The sequence below is a fragment of the Corvus kubaryi genome, unplaced genomic scaffold, assembly GCF_017639235.1.
Source record: "Corvus kubaryi isolate FWS band 111438036 unplaced genomic scaffold, C.kubaryi_AGA036_p1.0 66, whole genome shotgun sequence".
In the NCBI taxonomy this organism is placed as follows: Eukaryota; Metazoa; Chordata; class Aves; order Passeriformes; family Corvidae; genus Corvus; species Corvus kubaryi.
Window position 1 is genome coordinate 15,259,113 of NW_024582054.1, and position 19,234 is coordinate 15,278,346.

At 39.6% G+C, this 19,234-nt stretch overlaps 1 protein-coding gene across 1 annotated transcript in view; it reads right to left on the reverse strand.

Annotated features, from left to right (window-relative positions):
- SPTLC2 (serine palmitoyltransferase long chain base subunit 2) overlaps positions 1-19,228 on the reverse strand; it is an 80,319-nt gene extending 61,091 nt beyond the window's left edge. Inside the window, exons 1-3 of the mRNA XM_042047174.1 lie at positions 19,184-19,228; positions 7,885-8,079; positions 443-597 (exon numbers count right to left, since the gene is read on the reverse strand). Coding sequence (XP_041903108.1) covers positions 443-597; positions 7,885-8,010 — 281 coding nt within the window. The 5' untranslated portion in view covers positions 8,011-8,079; positions 19,184-19,228. The remainder of the gene's footprint in view (positions 1-442; positions 598-7,884; positions 8,080-19,183) is intronic.
- Between the last annotated feature and the right edge of the window lie 6 nt (positions 19,229-19,234).

Genomic DNA, 19,234 nt, shown 5'->3' on the forward strand with positions numbered 1-19,234 from the left:
TTGTAAAAATCCTTTCATTGTATTTCCGATTTTGTTTCTACAGACTACTTCAGTTCTGACTCAAAGCAATCATGTTAGAGTCAGTTCAGGCAGCAGCATTTACTTCAAGTGGAAGAACTTCTTCTAAATGAACAGAGACACACGCAGCAGCGCAATCCAAAGGATCTACCCCAGGTTCTTATCATACACAAAGGTATGAATTTTATTGCAGGTGTATGCCCAGGAGATCATAGTACAGTAAAGTAGCCAAAAGATTATATACAAATCATCACGTCGGTGGCTAAATGCATTTCAAAAGAGCAAAATTCATTGATTCAAGCTGCTAGAAAGCTCAAACTAAACATAATTCACTGCTCCTTTAACCTCGCAGCCTGCAACTTGCTTTTAGAGACCCTATATTTCAAGGCAGGTCTTGCAAGTGTTTTCTTCAATTTTGACTCACGTGAATGTCCAGTTATAGTCATGGGAAACTCTCTCCATCATGTCCACTTTGGCCCCTGGCACACTGCATATCGGACGGTTCCAGCTGTCCCGAATGCGCATGTAGAGGTTTCTGTTGTAGAAATTTTCAAAGTCCTGGTACAATGGGACAAAGTCCTGAAACACATCAAAGGCACTCAAAGTAAAAGGAAAGTATATACAATAGCAAAATTAGAGTAAGAAGAATAATTCTTTTCTGTCATTCTGGTATAATGAAAAAACTCAAGAAAACAAACCATAAAATAACCCCCTTCATTAAATCCTTGGGCATATAATCTTTGCAGGAGAGGTATAGTCAGCCTTCAGAATTAAGCAGAGCAAGGGAACATGCAATGGCTTTTTGGCACCAAACAGCATACACTGCTCTACTGAATACACAAAGACTTTTAAAACTAAGGTGCTCTACCATATTTTATTCTGTGCACAAGGAATGCATTTAATATAGCAATACTAGCATTATTTTACACATTACCATTAGAACTTTTCACAACTTTTTGTTCTGAATAGAAGCTAATAAGCTACATTATGGCACCGCTCTTCTGCACAGCTTATCAACACTGAAGTCCCATGTGATTTTTATGAATGAGCATTTCCTGAATTTTAGCTTCCCTTCCAATGTTTTCCAGGAAAAGTAAGTGACTGCCTTGAATGGATAACACAAGAATGTCAAACTAACTGCAGCAGCAAGGACATCTGATCACTCAAGAACATTTTTTTTCTTACTCCAAAGTCACAAGATTTCCTTTTTACTAATTAATTAAAGAGAGTTTGACATTTAGTAACGATAAGAATGCATAATTCATTTGCTTCTGTTGGGGGAAAAAAAAAGCGCCTTTTTAATCATCTACAGAGGAAAAAGTAGAATTTATTACAAAGGTATGAGCCAGCAGAGTATTTCTTCCTGTTTTGCACAAGAAAAATGCAAACATTGTGAATTTTATTTTTGGTGACAGTATGAGAAAGGCAGAGTATCTATCTCACCAAGTACTACAGCGTCAGACATTTGTACCACTGAAGCAAAACTGGGAGCATTTATGGCAGATCTTTAATAAAAACACAAACAGGCACTGACAAGCTCTTACTTACAATGTTTGCCTGCAGGAGGAGTACTTTTTTCATTACCTTCATATTGTAATGATTTAACAACTTTGTCCTTGCAGTTTGGAGTAAAGGAACATTTAGGTCCGTACCTTTGCATCCTCCTGCCAGCAGCTGCACAGGAAAGACCAAGCCCAAAAGTTCCAACTTCTAAGCCTAAGCACCTAAACCCATTTCTGATTTGCCTGTGCCAAAAAGGCACAAAGATATTAATTTTCATCATTTCAACTATGGAAAAACAACCCAAATTTAGCCAGCAATCACTCTTCCAGAGAATCAAAAGCATGTCCTTTCTCAAAGACAGACAGTGGGAATAAAATTTCTATGCACTAACATGCACAGAAGGGCAATTATTTCTTCCATGTTCCTGTCCCAATTCATGACACAAAATCAAAATAATTATCCACAATTGTTTCAAACCCTCTGCTATGTTATTTGTAGAGGGGTGGAGGAAGTGAGATCAAAAAGAAACCCTGGCACATTAGAAGATCAATACTTGAGAGACTTGTTAAATCTAATTATAATCTACTGAGATGCTTCTAAGTATTTTCCACTCCTCTCAACCATCTATGCACAAGAGTTCAGCTTTGCAATAGTTATCCAAGCACACCAACTATGTGACCCAAGAAACAATTGATATTTTAGCCAAGGTTCTTGGCTAGGAAGGGAAGCTGGAAATGAGTCATTATACCAACCCAAGCAGGTATGCCTGCATTGATACAATCCAATCCCACTCCAGATTACTCATCAGATGAGTTTTCTTTTGAAACCCAAACTGACAAAGCCGGAACAGTAACAAGCTCAACTGGTGAGATAAGGACAATCACCCACAACAGGTTGGCACCACCAGTATACGTAACAAAAGCATGATCTTACAAGCCAGCATTAGAACTAAGTTTAAAGGGATTTAACTGTGAAGTAGAGAAGTTCTCTGAACCTAATGGATTATGATAAAGAAAAAATGTGTCTTAAAAGTCAAGAATTCAAGGAATAAATTATGGGTAAGGGAATTAAGGTTTAATATGGGACACTAGCTTTAGTTTTTTGGGGTACCAAGTTGTAGGATTATAGTAAAGGACTTTAAGTTGAGGTATCAGCATACTGTGAACTCCTTTGTTATCTATACATGTACCCCTCCCTCCAACAAACCATCCTCAGATAGGTCTCATGAGAAAGTTCCTTGGAACAGACAGGCAGGAAGTACTTTGGCATAATGCAAAACTGGATTGTCTATTTCCTCAGTAATCCTAACCCCACTGAGGGGTTCTCAGGACCCATGCATCTGAGAACGTGTAAAGAGAAAGCGTAAGGATATTGTGCCTTTATAAACTGATACTGACTTTTGGCGTTTGAGAGCCCTCTTTTGGAGCTGGCATACAGGAGCAGATGGTCTGCTGGTTGGTTTGGGGGCTGGTTTATTTATCTCCTCCATGCTTCTGCAGTCTGGCATTCCAGATAAGAAGTAGAGAAGATAGTACAACAAAAAGCCCACTTGAATTCCTCATGCTAATTTAATGTTTTCGATCTTTGAACCAAAAAAGTAAATACCTGGGAGGAAGGGATGGATGAAATCTATCAATCCATACTTTTCATCCAGAGGGTATTCACCCAGAGGGCACTGCAAGAGACTCCTAAGGCAAACTGGTCACAGCACCAAGCCAGACAGAGATCAAGAAGTTTGGAGAATGCTCTCAGGCACATGGTGTGACTCTTCGGGATGTCCTGTGCAGGCCTAAGAGCTGGACTTCAATGTCCTTGTGGGTGCCTTCCAACTCAGTATATTCCATGATTTCAAATTTTTGACACATGCAGCCACAGTGCTCTGCTGCAAAAGTGTCCTAGAGCTGGAAGCAACCACTATCACCTTTAAATGGCCTTCAGAGCTTGCTGTTTTTCCATCACATTCTCATCTTATTTCAGATCCAACACTCCTTCTAGCTGTAAGAGTCCCTACGAATATCAGTCTGAGATGAAACAGTTTCATTCAAGGAAAAATATTCTAGGAGTTGATTCTTTGAGCAATCTTCTGAATAAGCAGAGTCAAACAACTGCAAAAGTTACACTGGTTCCAAAAGAGAGAGCAAAAGCAGCAAGTTCTTTCATTTATGGAGCTAAAAAAATCCTAAACAGCTTTATTCCTGTCAATTTAAGCATTGAACACATCCCCTATTAGTGAGGGGATGCCTGATGAAGACACCGAAGTACTAGTGGTCTCCCAGAAGCCCGAAAAGCATAACAATTTCAGTGAAAAGCACAGCCAATCAAGGGAAGAATAAAATTCTCCCTTGGGGTACAACACCTTAACATAGGTGATTAAGGAATCCATTATTTCATCATACTGTAAATTAATATTACAAGTGAAGGTCATAACAAGAGCTTTGTAGCCTTTAGCTCAGGGCAAAGGGACATGCAAATGCAGTAATTATGCTACTTTTAGAGCCAAGTTTTCACAACATCGCACCTAAGCTAACAAATGGTGCCATAAGCACCAGCAGGGCTTATCTGCAATTCGCATAATGTGCTCCCTGGTAATACATAACTGACTCTGAACAGAAATCAAGCAGACAATTGCAACAAATTTCAGGCTTCTGAAAGGAAGCAGAAAGACCAGTTTCATCTCATTGTTACATGAGTCAAGAAAAAGTGGAGCAATAACTGTGGGTAGCCTTTGTACCATCAGGAGGCCTCTGATGAGCTACACAGATGTTAAGATGACACTGAACAAAAGACTCCAGTTTACTGCCCCTGAAATATTCCTACAGCTGGACTCCTGTGAACATGTGTTTGAAAACCCCAGATGCTAGAAACACGTTCTAACTGGGCAAACTACAGAGCATGAAGCAGTATATTAGAGAGTTACCAGCCCCATTTGCACAGTCACTCCCATATACAAAACATGTAAGGTAATCAACAGGCAAATTAGACTGGAGGAAAGGTAAAAGTGATTTTCATCCTGCCTAGAAAATCCTATAAGCATTTTGCAGATTTAACTGCATTGTATGACCAGACAGCACATTAAATTGGGTACGCATAAATTGATTCCAGAGTAATTGAGAATTTTTCATCTTGCCGTTTACCCATGCCTAAAACAGACCGGTAATGCTTCAGAGAGGATGTGCTACACAACACTGGTTTCCAGGAAAAGCTCAGCTGGATGTATTTGAAACAAAGCCAAAACCCATGAAACTATTTCCTGGAAATCAGTACTAGCAAAGTCTGTCCCTTTTCACCCTTTTGTGTTTCAACAGTGAGCGAATATTAGGTTTTCCTGGAATCATTCCTATCAGTTCATGGCTCTAATAAATTCCAAGGAATTTACCTGCCATCAGAGATAGCTGTAATTCAAACCTGTTCAAAATCATGCTCTGCTCTTTAAATTTAGTCACTTGCAGTTTTCTAGTTATGATGCAGAATAAGATTATACTATTAAGTGACAATTTAAGGAAGGATTTTCTCTACTGAAATAAACTGCCCTCCCTAACACAGAAAAATTGAGTCTTTTTCTTGAGTTTGTTTTTAATACTACATTTTGGACCCAAGTTTATGTTATGAGTTAAATGTAACCACCTTCAGAAACACACCTCAGAAAATCCACATACTTCAATTCCGTGCTTTTCAGAACAGGTTCATTCAGCCCTTTACAAAATACTTCCTCACACTACGTAATTTTGTAATTTTTCACCTAAGCAATTATGAACTATTTCAAAAAGGTAAGGCTAATCCTTTTGCTTGATATTTAAGAAAATCATAATAACCTAGTTGGCTCTTCAGAATTTCAATAATAAAAAAGTTACTTTCCACACAGAGGTCACAAATCTACCAGAAAGTACTCCAGTGTAATCACAGGGCTCCTCTGATTTGATGTATTAGTAATAATAAAAAAGGTGAGTTTTGAGCCTTTTCTGCACACTGGTATCTGCACTCCCTTACCAAAAGATGATTGGGCTGTCATCCAGCAGAGAGATTCAAATATTTGAGAAAATAATTTCAAAACAAGTTATTGAGCACACACCTTCCCCTCCACCTCCTGCACCAAAATAACCCCTGGCTCCCACATTAGACCTGCTGCAATGGGCTCTCATCAATTCATTTGCCAGCAAACAAAGCTTAAAGCAGCAAAGGGTGAGGATAAGTACTGTATGTTCTAGACCTCACATGATCACTTTTCTATTTGTCTGATATCAGAAACAGCTATTACAATCTAAGTGCTAGAAACACGATTTGGGGAAGTACACTAAACTGAGATTTCTCCAACACCAAAGCTTCTTTAAACAGGATTTCCTATTTTTCATTCTTACACAATATTCACTGGCACTTTGTATTAGCTCCATCTGCAGACATCCTATGTACAAACAAAACCAGAACACATGCATCTCTTCATGGAAGCCATAACCAACACAGAAGCTGAAAGAGTTTCAATTCATCTGTCCAGAAGGCATACTTATTAAGCAAATGTCTTTCAGGGTAAGAGGTAAGATGCAATGCTGAGTTAATTTATAAAAAAATTCAAGGCTACATTTCTTTTAGGACTAGGATAATCTGTTGCTAACCACCTCTGTGCTTCAGGGTCCTCTATGGCAATCTTTACTGAGAGCCTAATATCATTAATGTGTTACTGAATTAGACCTACTGCCCCCTTTCTGTACACTCACTCATGTAAGAGCCATGACTGCTCCCACAGAAAAGGACTGCTGTAAGCAGTTCTTACACCCTGGTAACAGGACAAGCGTTTCACAACAACTGTGCAACAGAAATGTAACAATTACAGTATAGAGTAACTGCACCAACACTTCAGTTATTCCTTTAGAATTCTCAACACCATGAATACCTATCAATATTTAAACTTTTATTCTAATGTCTTAGTAGATTTCTGCAACTGTTTTGACTGCTCTCCACTGTACTTTATATACAGAAAAATGTAAGGGTGTCATGTTCTCAAGTGTCATAAACCAAAGTAGCTCAAAAGACATTAATGAACACATCAAGTTTCAAGTTGAGATTTAACCAGCATTCTTTAATTAGATATTTTAACTATTAAGAGGGATCCAAGATTTTTACTTTCATATTCCACAAGTCAGTTTTGGCAATAGCATAAATTTAAACTCCTGTACTTTAAACCAATATGAAACGCCTTTTACTCATTAAACTCCTGTAAGAATGTTTGTTTTGGAATTTAGTGCCCTACTGTGACTCTGCTTAATTCTACCTCACAATGTTCACAGAAGGAAGTTACCATGAGGTAATTTTAGGCACTGATCCTTAGCTAATCTACTGCAAAAAACCAGGCACTTTACTCCAATGCTGTTTCCCTTGATTATTTGTTTGACTTACTGAGATGTCCCTTCTGCGTCCTCCTATTTTCTGCTAGCCAACTGCTTTTGTGGCTGCACAGAGAACCAGAAACCAGCAACTGGAAAAGGACCTCCCTTAACATTTTATAAGCCAGATTGGCTTCCCAAAGCAGTTGAGAAAAACAGAACCCAAATCAGCAAGAGTAAGTAAGACCTTTGGAGAAAGCTCACTGACAGTCACACTCTTTAGAAGAGGGCTCACATTAAAAGTTAGCAAGAAAATAGCTTGTGAACTTCAAGTTTCAATGGTAGCTTTCCTAACAACAATTAACTCCTGTGGGGAATAAAGATCTCTGAAAATAATTTACAAGTACTGAAAATCAGAATTATCCATTCCAGGCTAACTGCTGAAGCAGGCAAGACCTTTCACCTGGTAACAGAAGCTTTTGTGAACAGGTCTTAACATGAATTAATTCTTTCTAATCACTATCAGTGAGCCAGGAGTCAGTACCTAAAATTACCAGCTAACCTGCATGTGTTCTGGACTCCAAATGAATTTAAAGTCATATAGCTTGTGCTCTGGAGCTGACCCACAAGCTTCTCTTTGCAACTGCTTCAGGTAAAAAGAATTAATAACATTTCTAAATCAAAACTCAGCCTCCAGATCAGCATCAGAAAGCCTCCCAGACTCAAACCAGAGCCTTTCTTTAGGTACTGATGCTGGCACATGCAGTCTCTCTTCCCCAAACCCTTGTTTCTGCAGTTGGGGGATCCTTCAGTAGGTTGATATAACTGTCAATGCAACTTTGCAGTGAGACAGATGAGGAAACTACTCTGAGGAAAAATAACTCAAAAGAAACATTATTTTTTAACAACACAGCAGTACTTGTATAGTATTTAGGGCATCCAGAAGACAAGGAAAACAGCAGAAAACTTTGAACACCACTTCTCCCCAAAGAAATACTCAAGCCTCAGCCACATCATTTCCCCCTGAACATTATTTCCGAGTGGTTACCTTCTGTTCTTCTCTTTCTGTTGCATTTTGACACTTCTCAATCTTCCACTGCCGCATGAAATCTCGCAGATATCCAAAGAGAGTGAGAACACCATAGCCTACATAGGTCAGCACAGCAACCAGCATTGGTGTTTCTTCAAAAGCTTCATTGAAAGGCCTTTTGTATAATCCTCCATTGTGCACAATATGATTTATCTATAGTAAAAATTTAAAGAAAGGCAGTTGGGGTATTAATTGAAGAAAAGGCAGATAGACATTTCAGAGTAGTCCCCAGCCCTCTGGTCAGTTATAGGCTCTGCATCCCCCCGCCACTCAGCACAAAGTGCTTCCAGCTAAGTTCAGCTATCACTGATAAATACTGCCAGCCTCTGCACAGAAGTTGCCATATTGCTGATATAACCAAAGTCACAGTTACCAATCTAGGGCAGTTTAATCTAACATCTCACTAAAATTATTTAGCCTGCAAAGTTACATACAGAGCATTGCTTACATCTGGGCAAACCAAAATGAAAAAAGTGCCTTCACCAAGAGGACACAAATAACAGAATAGTGATGTTTCCTAGGATTACTACAGAGAAAAAAAAAATAGAAAGTAATAGTTTTATTGATCTAAACAATATATTCTCAGACTTGGATGCCTATATTAGTGTAACAAAACAATCACAATCCATGTGTCTCTGTCGCTGTTAGCCTAAAGATGCTGACATAAACGCTGTACTCATCCATGAGGCGGACACGACACCACAGACAAAAAAGTCATTGTATATAGAGTCTCAACACAGCATATATGTCAGCACCAGAACAAAGCAAAGCTTTCTGCATAAAATCCACGCTAAAAGTCATCTTGCTACTTACATATCATCTGAAGGTAAGGTATTTGCTAGCTGCCAAATACATACAGCAGGTCTATCTCAAGTACAGTTACTGGAATATGCAATATTTGTGACTATTACAGAAAAGCTTCACAGCTACAAGCCAAGTGCTCACACAACATTAACACTGGGAAAAAAAAATAATGGTTTTAACTAGACTACTTTTTCAAATAGTTACATTAAAGATCAGATCTCATAAGTCAATGAATGAAAACACAGAAACCTAGCCATTAGACACAAATTGCTGTCTGCATTGCTAAAAGTTATAGACTGGCTGCACTATAATAGAATGGCTACATATGAAAGAACACTCTCCAAGATATAAATCCCCTTTGTGTAGCATCAAATATATATAAAAATAAGAAATGTATTTCTTCAAATATACTAATCAAAGAAACCTCAACACCTAGGAAAGAAACTGAACCTAGACACGTCAAAAAAAGACAGTGGCAAATAATTCCTGAGGGGTGTGAGCCAGCAGATACAATAAAACCAATTATTCACCTATGTCACTCAGATTATCATATGAGAAAGTAAGGTAGAATTGTACAAACCTCTACAACAGCTGATGAATCAATAAAGGCACACATACTTGCTGGCCTTACCAGACACTGCATTATTTGGAAAGTGATACCTGCTCATCTCAGGTGCTGGAGCAAGTCTGTATTTCAAGTCTGTCATTGATAACGTGAAAGCAATTTTTCAGAAGCAAGGGTCTGCTGTTGGGGATACAATTATGCTACAGCTATGCAGTCACCGAGTATAAGCCACAACAGCACCTTCCCTCCTGACAGTCATTTCTACCTCTTCCCTTCTGCTGACACAGTTCTAAGCAAAGCAAAGCTTTGATTTGGCCAACATAGTCGAGGGGACTTTAGAAGAGGTGTAAGTGTGGAAACAAAATAGCAAAAACACAGTAGGAACTTCCCTTTTAGTAGCAGCACTTAAAGCCAGATGCAGGTAACTAACTTGGAGTGCTTTGAGGCCAGGTTTAATACTGAAGTACTATTTTAAAAACATACTGCATACAGTGGTGGCTTGAGTTAGAAAATTGCTATGGCTTTGGAACAAGTGTACGTACACTTGCTTACCACATTGCAGCTCAAGTGGTAAGCAAGCTTTTTTTGAGGCTTTAATGCAGGCCAAAGGTTCATACACTGTTTTCTTCATGAACGATGCCAGCCAAAGAAATTGCCCCAGCCCCTCTCACTCCCACTTTGAGCCATCCGCACCAGTCTCCAGCTTGCACAACTAAAGCAACTAAATCTGATTATCAGCACAGTATCCCTTCAACACTGAACCTATCCACGTTGAAAATATAATCATTTGCAGAAGGTTATTCATTAGACTGTAATAGCCTTTACAGTTCTGCTCCACAAAGTCATTCGATAGAGCTCAGCAAACAAGAGCCAGCAGCTTTTGGAGAGAGAGGAGGGGCAGCAGCACCATGACAATCACCGAATCAGTGAGCCAATTGAAAAGGAAAGGAAAAACCGTGAAAGCAAAGGAAAAACCGTGAAAGCTGCCTCTTCCCTACTACTCTCAGGATTGCTTAACTGTATCACTATGGCTCCAGTACCCAAATCTATAGAATTTTATTGCATCCACATACAAGAAAGACCACGCACCAAAGCTCCAACCACCAGAGTTTACAGCTTGATGAATTACAAGTTGAAGTTTTGCATCCTCACATTGTCAGATCAGGCTGTGAATAGCAGCTATTCAAGAGCATGCACACTACATACCTGCCACCTGGGCCTGTCTACTAACAGCTGATTTCTGGATAAGCAGACAGAAAACTGGTAATGACTACTTTGCAAAGTACCTAGGATTGAATAACTAGAGATCACATCAAAGCTTCCAATGCCTTTCCCAGGTAACTGGAAGTTCAGCCAGAAGAGATGAAAGGCTACATCCTAAAATAAAGGATCTGAGGCTACCAAATACCAGAAAGTAGTTAGAAAAAAAACAACTAAGAGACCCAAATCTATATGCAAATTTAATCAGAATAAAACCATACCAAATTATTCCAGGTCTTTGGAGGTGCCTGGGCTTGTAACGCTAAAACTGAACAAGTTATTCCATATGGTTGAACCCAACATTTCACTAAGAAAGGCTGTTTTAGGAATACCTGTGTTGATTCAACCCATACTCCAATCAATTTCACCTCTCAGTGTTCTTCCACCAATGTGCTTATACATGGTTATATTCACTGTCAGCTACCACATCAGCTGAGAAGCTTGTATTATCCTAGCTGAATCAAAAAATTAAAGACAATGCAATTCCACAAACTCTTCATGAAGCATATGACCATAAAAAAAACCTCTAGAGCTGACTACAGAAGAGACATTTGTAGTCACATTAAATACAAGCCTATTTGTTTTTCTAAGAATGCCTTATAAATCCACACATTAGCCTTCAAATGAAGGCTTACATGCTGCAAGCTCCAAAGCTGCTGCAAAAGAGCAGCAATTTTAGGTCCAGAGACCAAGAAAGGAGGTGGCTACAGTTCAGTGCTTCATTTCCTTTCCATGGGAGGAGAAAAAAGGCGTGGAAGACTAAGACTTTTATGATTTCAACAAGCCTTATGATCATAAAGTGAGCCATGACCTTTGAAGTAGAATATACGGCATATCCAAGTACAAAGAAAAGTCAGAGTTCACTTAAACACGTGATTCAAAAAAGCACATGTATGCTCACCTACATCTCTCTTTCCTGTACCGTGCAGAGTATATGTACGCAGAAGAGCACCACCACATTAAAGAACTCAACTGCAGGAGAATCAGAGAGCACAACTCAGCTGGTTACAGGAGGCAGCAAAGAATCAGCCACAGGTAATGCCTGTATTGGGCCAAACTCTTGGGGAAACAAATCACATTAAACAGTATTGTAGCAGTTACTGAGCAGCAGCAGCAGCATCATCACACAGCTACTGCTAGAAAGGACTCCACTGGTCTAAGCAGAACACATTAGAGTCTGATGATAATCACAGAATGTACTGAGTAGGACCCACAAGGATCATCAAGTCCAACTCCCAGCCCTGCACAGCACAACCCCAAGAGTCACACCATGTATTTGAGGGAGTTGTCCAAGAGCTTCTTGAGCTCTGTCAGGCTTGGTGCTGTGAACATTTCCCTGGGGAGCCTGTTCCAGAGCCCAACCACCCTCTGGGTGAAGAACCTTTTTCTAATATCCAATCTAAATCTGCCCCAGAACAGCTTCAAGCCATTCCCTCAGGTCCTGTCACTGGTCACCAGATTGAAGAGATCAGTGCCTGCTCCTCCTCTTCCCCTCATGAGGATGTTGTAACTGCAATGAGGTGTGCCCTCAGCCTCCTCTCCTCCAGGCTGAGCAGACCAAGGGACCTCAGTCACTCTTCATAAAGCTTCCCTTCTAGATCCTTTCGCCATCTTTGTAGCCCTCCTTTGGATGCTCTCTGTATCCTTTGTGAGTGAGAAGACAAAAGCCATGCACAAACATGGGAACATCGGCAGATGCTCCCATAGACAACACACAGGATTTACCACAGGGCTCTGGGTACACACCTTGCATGGCAGGCATGTATTTTGGGGACAGAAGATGCTACAAGTGCTACTGCACACAGTACGAGTTAAGTACACTGTAACTGCTTATTGCTGCTACCCCAGGAAAGGCCCAGCACTCTGTATTAAAGAGGCCGTTTCATTTCATACTGACAGGAAGAACAAATTAAGATGAACCTGGCAGACTTCATGTAAACACCTTAAAAAGATTATTTACGCTGGAACACAACTTTGCTAAATTCTCATTAAAATTTAGTAGCTTCTCATTGCCACATACCACACATACTGCAGAAATTTTACTAACAGGTTTGCAGCTTCTATTTTTAGAAACACAGTGTGAAAGACCACATCCATGAGTGTGCCTCTGTATGCAAAAGTGGTCACGTTTATTACAAAGGATTGAGGAAATCAGCACTACAGAAACCACAGCAGTGAGAATTCCATGATGGCAGCTGCTCTAAGCTGTTATGTATTCTGTGGTAATTTTACTGTCACCTTGCACTGCTTTGCTTAGACTTCAAATCTCAGACTGTTGCATGGGTAAAAAGACCCAGTATTTACCACCAAAATTAGAATTAAACTAGTTTGAATCACATTTTAAGCTTTTAAAAAAACCCTCACAGGTGATAAACTTGTTTTATAAAACAGACTTTAAGAGTATATTCCTCATTAAAGATTTGTTCTTCTTGACAGGTATTATCAAATATTTTTATTTGCAACTAGTTACTCACAACAAATTTGACAGCCCTTGTTTAAGATGCACTTACTGCATCTACAAAAATAGTGTAAATCTTCATAATGTTTAAAAGTTGTTTGGTTCTCCCCACCCCCATTAGCAAGTAAAGGATGCAATTAAACTTGGGGTTTTTTGCTTGCTACATATAGGTGACAATTTCAATCCTCCTGAGAATATACTTTTTTTTCTGACAGTTTACCTCAAATTTAAAACGTTAAACCTTACATGTAACTTTATCTATTATGTTCAGTAGATTTTAGGCATACAGAATTTTGACAGAGAATTTCCTAACTGCATGCTTAATTACTAAATATGATTTACAATAAAGATTTCCAAAGACAGCACAGGTCTGCAGTGCTTCCCTAACAAGTCAATCTCCAGGCTCTCAGATACCTCTGAAAGCATTTCCAGACATATTTACAATCTGCTCTCATTTTTATAGACATTAAACCCCATTACTTCCTAAACTTTGCAACTCCTGCTTTCTCAACTGTAAGTATTCTTCAAAACTATACTTTTGAATTAAAAACAGTTCTTTTTCTAGAATTCATTTCTTAATGATGGCAAAACAAAAAACTTGAAACCTCATTGAAGATGGGCCAATGTTTTATGTTCCATCTAGAGAAATTGAAGTCAATAGATAATTCAGATAAAGCTTTTGTCCTCCCAACAAACTGAAAACATGAAATTTAGAAAAACGTTGGTTTTGTTGTACAATTAAAACAGAAAAATACATGACATATCACTTAAGTACATATCGTAAAAAAAAATTAACTTGTATACATTTATAACAATTTCTTAGAGCATTTAAGGTTTATCACCAGCTAAATTGGAAATGGCAGTACAAATATAGTCTATATATTTTAACACTTCACCCAAACTAATTTCTCAGTAGCACATACTCCAATCTAAGAGAAGCCCATCACATCAGCAGCCACCATGAGCATTTGTTTTCATACCAGCACAGACACACAAATTCTCAACAAGTACAACACTGGCACTACACCTACTAATTTAACATGATGGCCTCAAATAATTGTTTAGCCAGGGAAAATGTTGAGCACCTATTCCTTCCACAAAGGCTCACAGTCTTTTATAACTGAATTTGGTATTAGAAAAAGATCATTGTGCACAGGTACACTTTTTCAAAAATAAGAGTTTTGTCAGTTAACATATCTGAACAAGGTTGCAGTCTCTTCTAGATCAGACAACCTTCTTCTCACTTGAGTTTTACGTTACTAACACAATAAATACAGTCAATCATAAAACCAAGCAAGAGTTGCAAAGTAGTAACTTCTTTCCTCAGGTCTGATATAAGCCTCAGAGTACCTGCTACAAGCCCTAAGGCACACATTTTTACAGGGGTTCGGGGATTAAATGCTAACATCTAAACCTGGACAAACTCTCCAGCAATCCTGTAACCATGGAATAACCAAGGCTGGAAGGGACGTCCAGTGGTCACCGTGTCCAAGCCCCAAGTCAAAGCAGGGCTAATTAAAACAGGTTGCCAAGGGCCACATCCAACAGTCTTGAACTCCTCCATGGATGGAGATTCCACAACCTCTCTGGGCAACTTCTTCCAGTATCTTACCACCCTCATGGGAAAAATTATTTTCCTTATGTGCAATCAGAATTTCCCATTCTTCTAAATTACATGTGCTGCCTTCCATACTATTGCCACATGCTTCCAAGAGCCTGGCCTCATTTTCTCTATATCCTGCAGCCAGCTTGTTAAGCTTCTCTCTCCTAAGGTTGAGCAAACCCAGCTGTCACAGCCTCTTCATTTCCTGGGGACCCTCCACTGGATTCACAGATTGATGTGGTTATGTCAACATCTTTCTGGGAAACTCAAAACTGGACACCATTTGCAAGATGCAGTCTCCCAAATGCTGACAAAGGGGGAACAACCACTTCATGAAGAAGTTAATGAGATTTAGATTCTCAGGATCATTTTTTTTCCGTCTGAATTTTAAATTTGCACACAGATGTGAAAAAACCTCACAATTCTGTACTCCAATTCTTTTTTATACCAGCGGCTAGGGTAGTTATTTAGCATATTTATCTTATCCTAAGTTTCATCTGAAACAAGATTCATGTCACTGCTACCACTAAATCATTTGTAGCAAGAAAAACTTGCAGTATCTGCTGCAGTCATCTTAAGTGTGCTCTCCGAAAGAAGTTACACTAACCTGAATTCCAGCAAAAGCATCTAAAAACCAAGAGGAAGCTATTGTTCCCCTGCATCCTGAAGCATCCCACGAGATGAACATACAAGCAGTTTGACTGCTCTATTTAAGAAGAGCAAGCTCAAATCACAGGACTACACAAGCTGTTTTCTGCATACAAAAGCTTCCAGGAAAGAAATACCTATGCTGGCTATTTTAATAGTTGTTAGAATTCAGGACTTGTGACAGTTTTAAAGGAATGCAAATCCCACAGTACTCCCACTCTTCTCAACCAAACTATTCCTTGTCTTCCTGAGGAAATAGTACAAGACCTTGTTTACAAAGGCATGCACATGCAATAAGCTATCTGGAAGTTGCTATAAGCTGGTGTTTGAAAACCTTCAAGAAACACCAGGGAAATTAAAACTTGTTTATATAATTCCAGCTCCCATCTAACTGACTTGGAGATACTGCACACAACAGAAATTAAGAACTTGATATCTAAAACCTATATTCCACTTTTATTGTTTTTAGTTTGAGACTATTCCTTCTTTAACTTCTAGAAGCATAATAGAACCATTCTAATGTGAGAAGCTCAATTAAGAAGTTAAAAAAAAAAATCACATTACTAAGAATTTGTTCACAATAATAGGTAGATTCCAATAAATTATCTTGGAAAATAAGGGCATCTTCTCCCATTAAAGATGTCCCAATCTCCCTATTCTAAGCAAGAAAAATCTTTTTAGATGCAGCACTGGAAAACCATTAGTCATTTGCAAAACACTCCAATGGAGAAATACATTCCAGTTTAAAATTGCATTGCAGAAAGAAAAAGCAATTTCCCCACACTCGTTTTTCCCACAAGTGTCTTGATAGCTCCTAAACACCATTTTTCTATTGAACTCAACACTCTCCCCAAAAGAGCAGAAGGGCATAAAAAGCAGAATCATGCACAACTTGAAGAGGTAACTTCACATCTCTTTTACTAACATTTGCTCTCTTTCTCCTATCTATGTTCAATTCCTCACATCATGACAATACCCTTTGAGATGTTAGGCTTTATCTTACATAGTGCAGTATTACACCAGAGCTCTATATCAATTTTAAGTCCATCCATAAATTACCATTCTTTCTAACAATGAACTCTCTCAACTGTACACAGTCAGAAAACAGTCACTTTTCTCTAACATTCCACAATTTTTAATTGCTATATGGTTCTTCATCCTCTTTTAATTAAGGTGTTCATAATGAGATTGAAATTCAGTGAATGCAACAATCTCTAAACAGATTAACTTCAAGCAGGACCCAAGTAATTTGAAAACACGACATCTCAGGAAAGCCAAGAGCTGTTATTTATCTTAGTATTTCAGCAGAATGTTTTTTAATATGCTAGAACCTTAACTTCAAATGGTCACTTTTCTAGTCATTGATGCTATTCCATTAATCTCCAAGGTAGCCAAAGTCAGTTACTGCACAGTTTTAGTAGACAGCAAGGTTCCCTCTCCTCTTATCAAAAAGAGGTTTAGCAGTTCAGAAGGAGACAAATACAATCTCTTTGAAAATTAAAGCGAACAATTTCACCCTCTTCTGCTCATGCTGGAGTAACAGTAAAGAACCCATTCTATGTCAAATACCACTCCTAGTGAAGGGAGTATCATAAGGAAACCTTTGAATCTAAGCTCTAGGTTTTCTAGGATAAAACCCCCCAAAACAAGATAAACAAACAAATCAAAATTTTAAAACCCCAAAACTTACACAGGTAACCTGAGCAGAAATGTCCTAGGTAGAAGAGGACTCCTTTTTTTTTTCACACCGTTAAAAATGGGTGAAGTTTTCCTGCACTATCAAGCCCTACTGGAGGGCATGGTAATGCCCTGTCTCTAAGCTCTCCCCTCAGAAGCTCTGTGGTTTTCCAGATAAATTGACAATGACTGGAACATTTCTTTAAACCAATGGTTTTCCTTGCCCCTCCTGTTCCCATCATTTTAGCTAGATCTCTTTCTGCCTCTTATTTCTCACACAAACCCTGCAAAACGCTTTTTTGAAAAAGTTCTTCTCCTCATCCTTATTTTCTGTTTTGGTTTTTTTTTTCTACTAAGTAACAATTGCATTCTTTTGTGTAAGCTGCCTCCTTTTTGGTACTTGCTTACAGTTGCAGATTCTCAAGTGCTGTATGTGGTATGTACCTGGTATATACCTACGCAGACAAATATATTCAACACAAAGTAAGCATTCACATGTTTCCCTTCTTCTGCATAAAGACCCAAAACCCAAAACTGAAAAGGCGAAAGACCAATCAAGTAGCCAAATCTGTGATACATCAGCAAACACATCTTCTGGCAGCTTACCACCACTGATGCTATCTGAGAAAGCTAGACATGATTAGTTCCCCTAAACAGTTGCTTCTTCCACTCCAGTTCTAACATTCAGATCCTCACTTCAAATTTAGCCCACATAAAATTACGGAGAAAAGGATGTAATACTCCTAATTATAAATCTCTGACCAGGAAGCAGCTGCCAGAAAGATATCAAACTTCCCTACACTCTTCTTCTACCCTCTGACAATGCCGCTATGCTTTGGCTTTTTGGTAAAATTTCTCATTACCACTTCTCCAGTGAACCCTCACTCGCTTTAGAAATAGTTATCTCAAATCCCTCAGGTCTCCAAAACATATCTGAGCATAGTATCACATGCAAGCTACTAAGTGAATAGAACATCTCATACACCAGAAAGGCTTTTAGGCTTCCTCAGTTTGACATCTATGGTTTTTCCAATTCACACACTGCATCACCCATGTTTTCCAGAAACCCAGCTGAACAAAATCTTTGAGGAAGTGCTTCCCTACGGCATTTTCTGTTCTCCTGAAGTAGAAGAATATAACTATATTCAGACCTTCTTCTTTAGAAAGCACAGGGTGGGAAAAAACTCTCACAGAAGAACACCCACCATCACCATGCTTTGTCTTATTACAAAGATTTATGTGTAAGGTTTTATAGCCAGCAGTGCTTGGTGCTTGCAAGGCAAGACTACCAATGCCATGGCTCCCCAAACCAGTACAAGCTGACACTGCTGCCAAACGAAGGTTGTCACGGTTTAGCAAACCAAACCACTACAAAGGTATTGTACCTCCTTCCATTTGTTCACTCCCAGTACTGTGCCATACCTCCCAAGGGCCAGGGCAAGACTGTGAGCATCCATCCAGTTAAAGAAATACAGTAAGCATCCTAAGTTAATGATAACTCAAGGAAAAAAAAGCTTTGTTTTACCCTGCATCAGCTCTCAATCTAGTTCACACAGTGAACAAGTGCACAAGCCTACACTGAGAAAATAGAAGGGACAGCAGAGGACTGAAAAACAGTAGCAACATGAGACATGATGCTGCCTCAAGCAGCTTGAGGCGTTCAAGGAAACACAACTTATTGACTTCTGCTGAGACTGACTTCATGAGAACCATTAAGTTCCTTACACTATAACACAAAATTTGAGTGTTTTGCAGAGAAACAACTGGAGTCTGCAAGCACAAATACACACTTGCATCACAGGGTGTTAATACAGCCGGATGGGAAGTGCTGCATCAACCTCCAACTCTGCTCTACAGGGAAGTCCCTGCTCAACGCTACTTGCACCCACAGCCCAATGCATCGCACCTACAACAACAAAACAGCGGCGAAGAACTGCTAAAACCTTTTCTTCTAAAGCACAGACCTACTGCGGTATAGCGAGGTTTAAGTTCAAAGCTCTGCCACCACCAAAAGCCTTGCAGTAAAGTTACAGCCGTGACTCGAGGGTCAGTCATTTCACATGCCGCCACCAGTGCGGTAAGCGAGTAGCCCCCGGGCGCAGCCCTTTCTCCCCAGGCGAGGGCCGGCGACACAAACCACCTGGGTTCTGCCGACATCCCTCACAGCCACACCTCGGTGCCTTCCGGGGCCCCGCCGCCGCGCCCCCCGCCCGCCCCGGCGCCCCCCCTCCCCCGCGCACACCTGGGTGCCTGGCGGGCCGCGGACGAAGCCGTTGCGGAGCGCGCCGTGGGC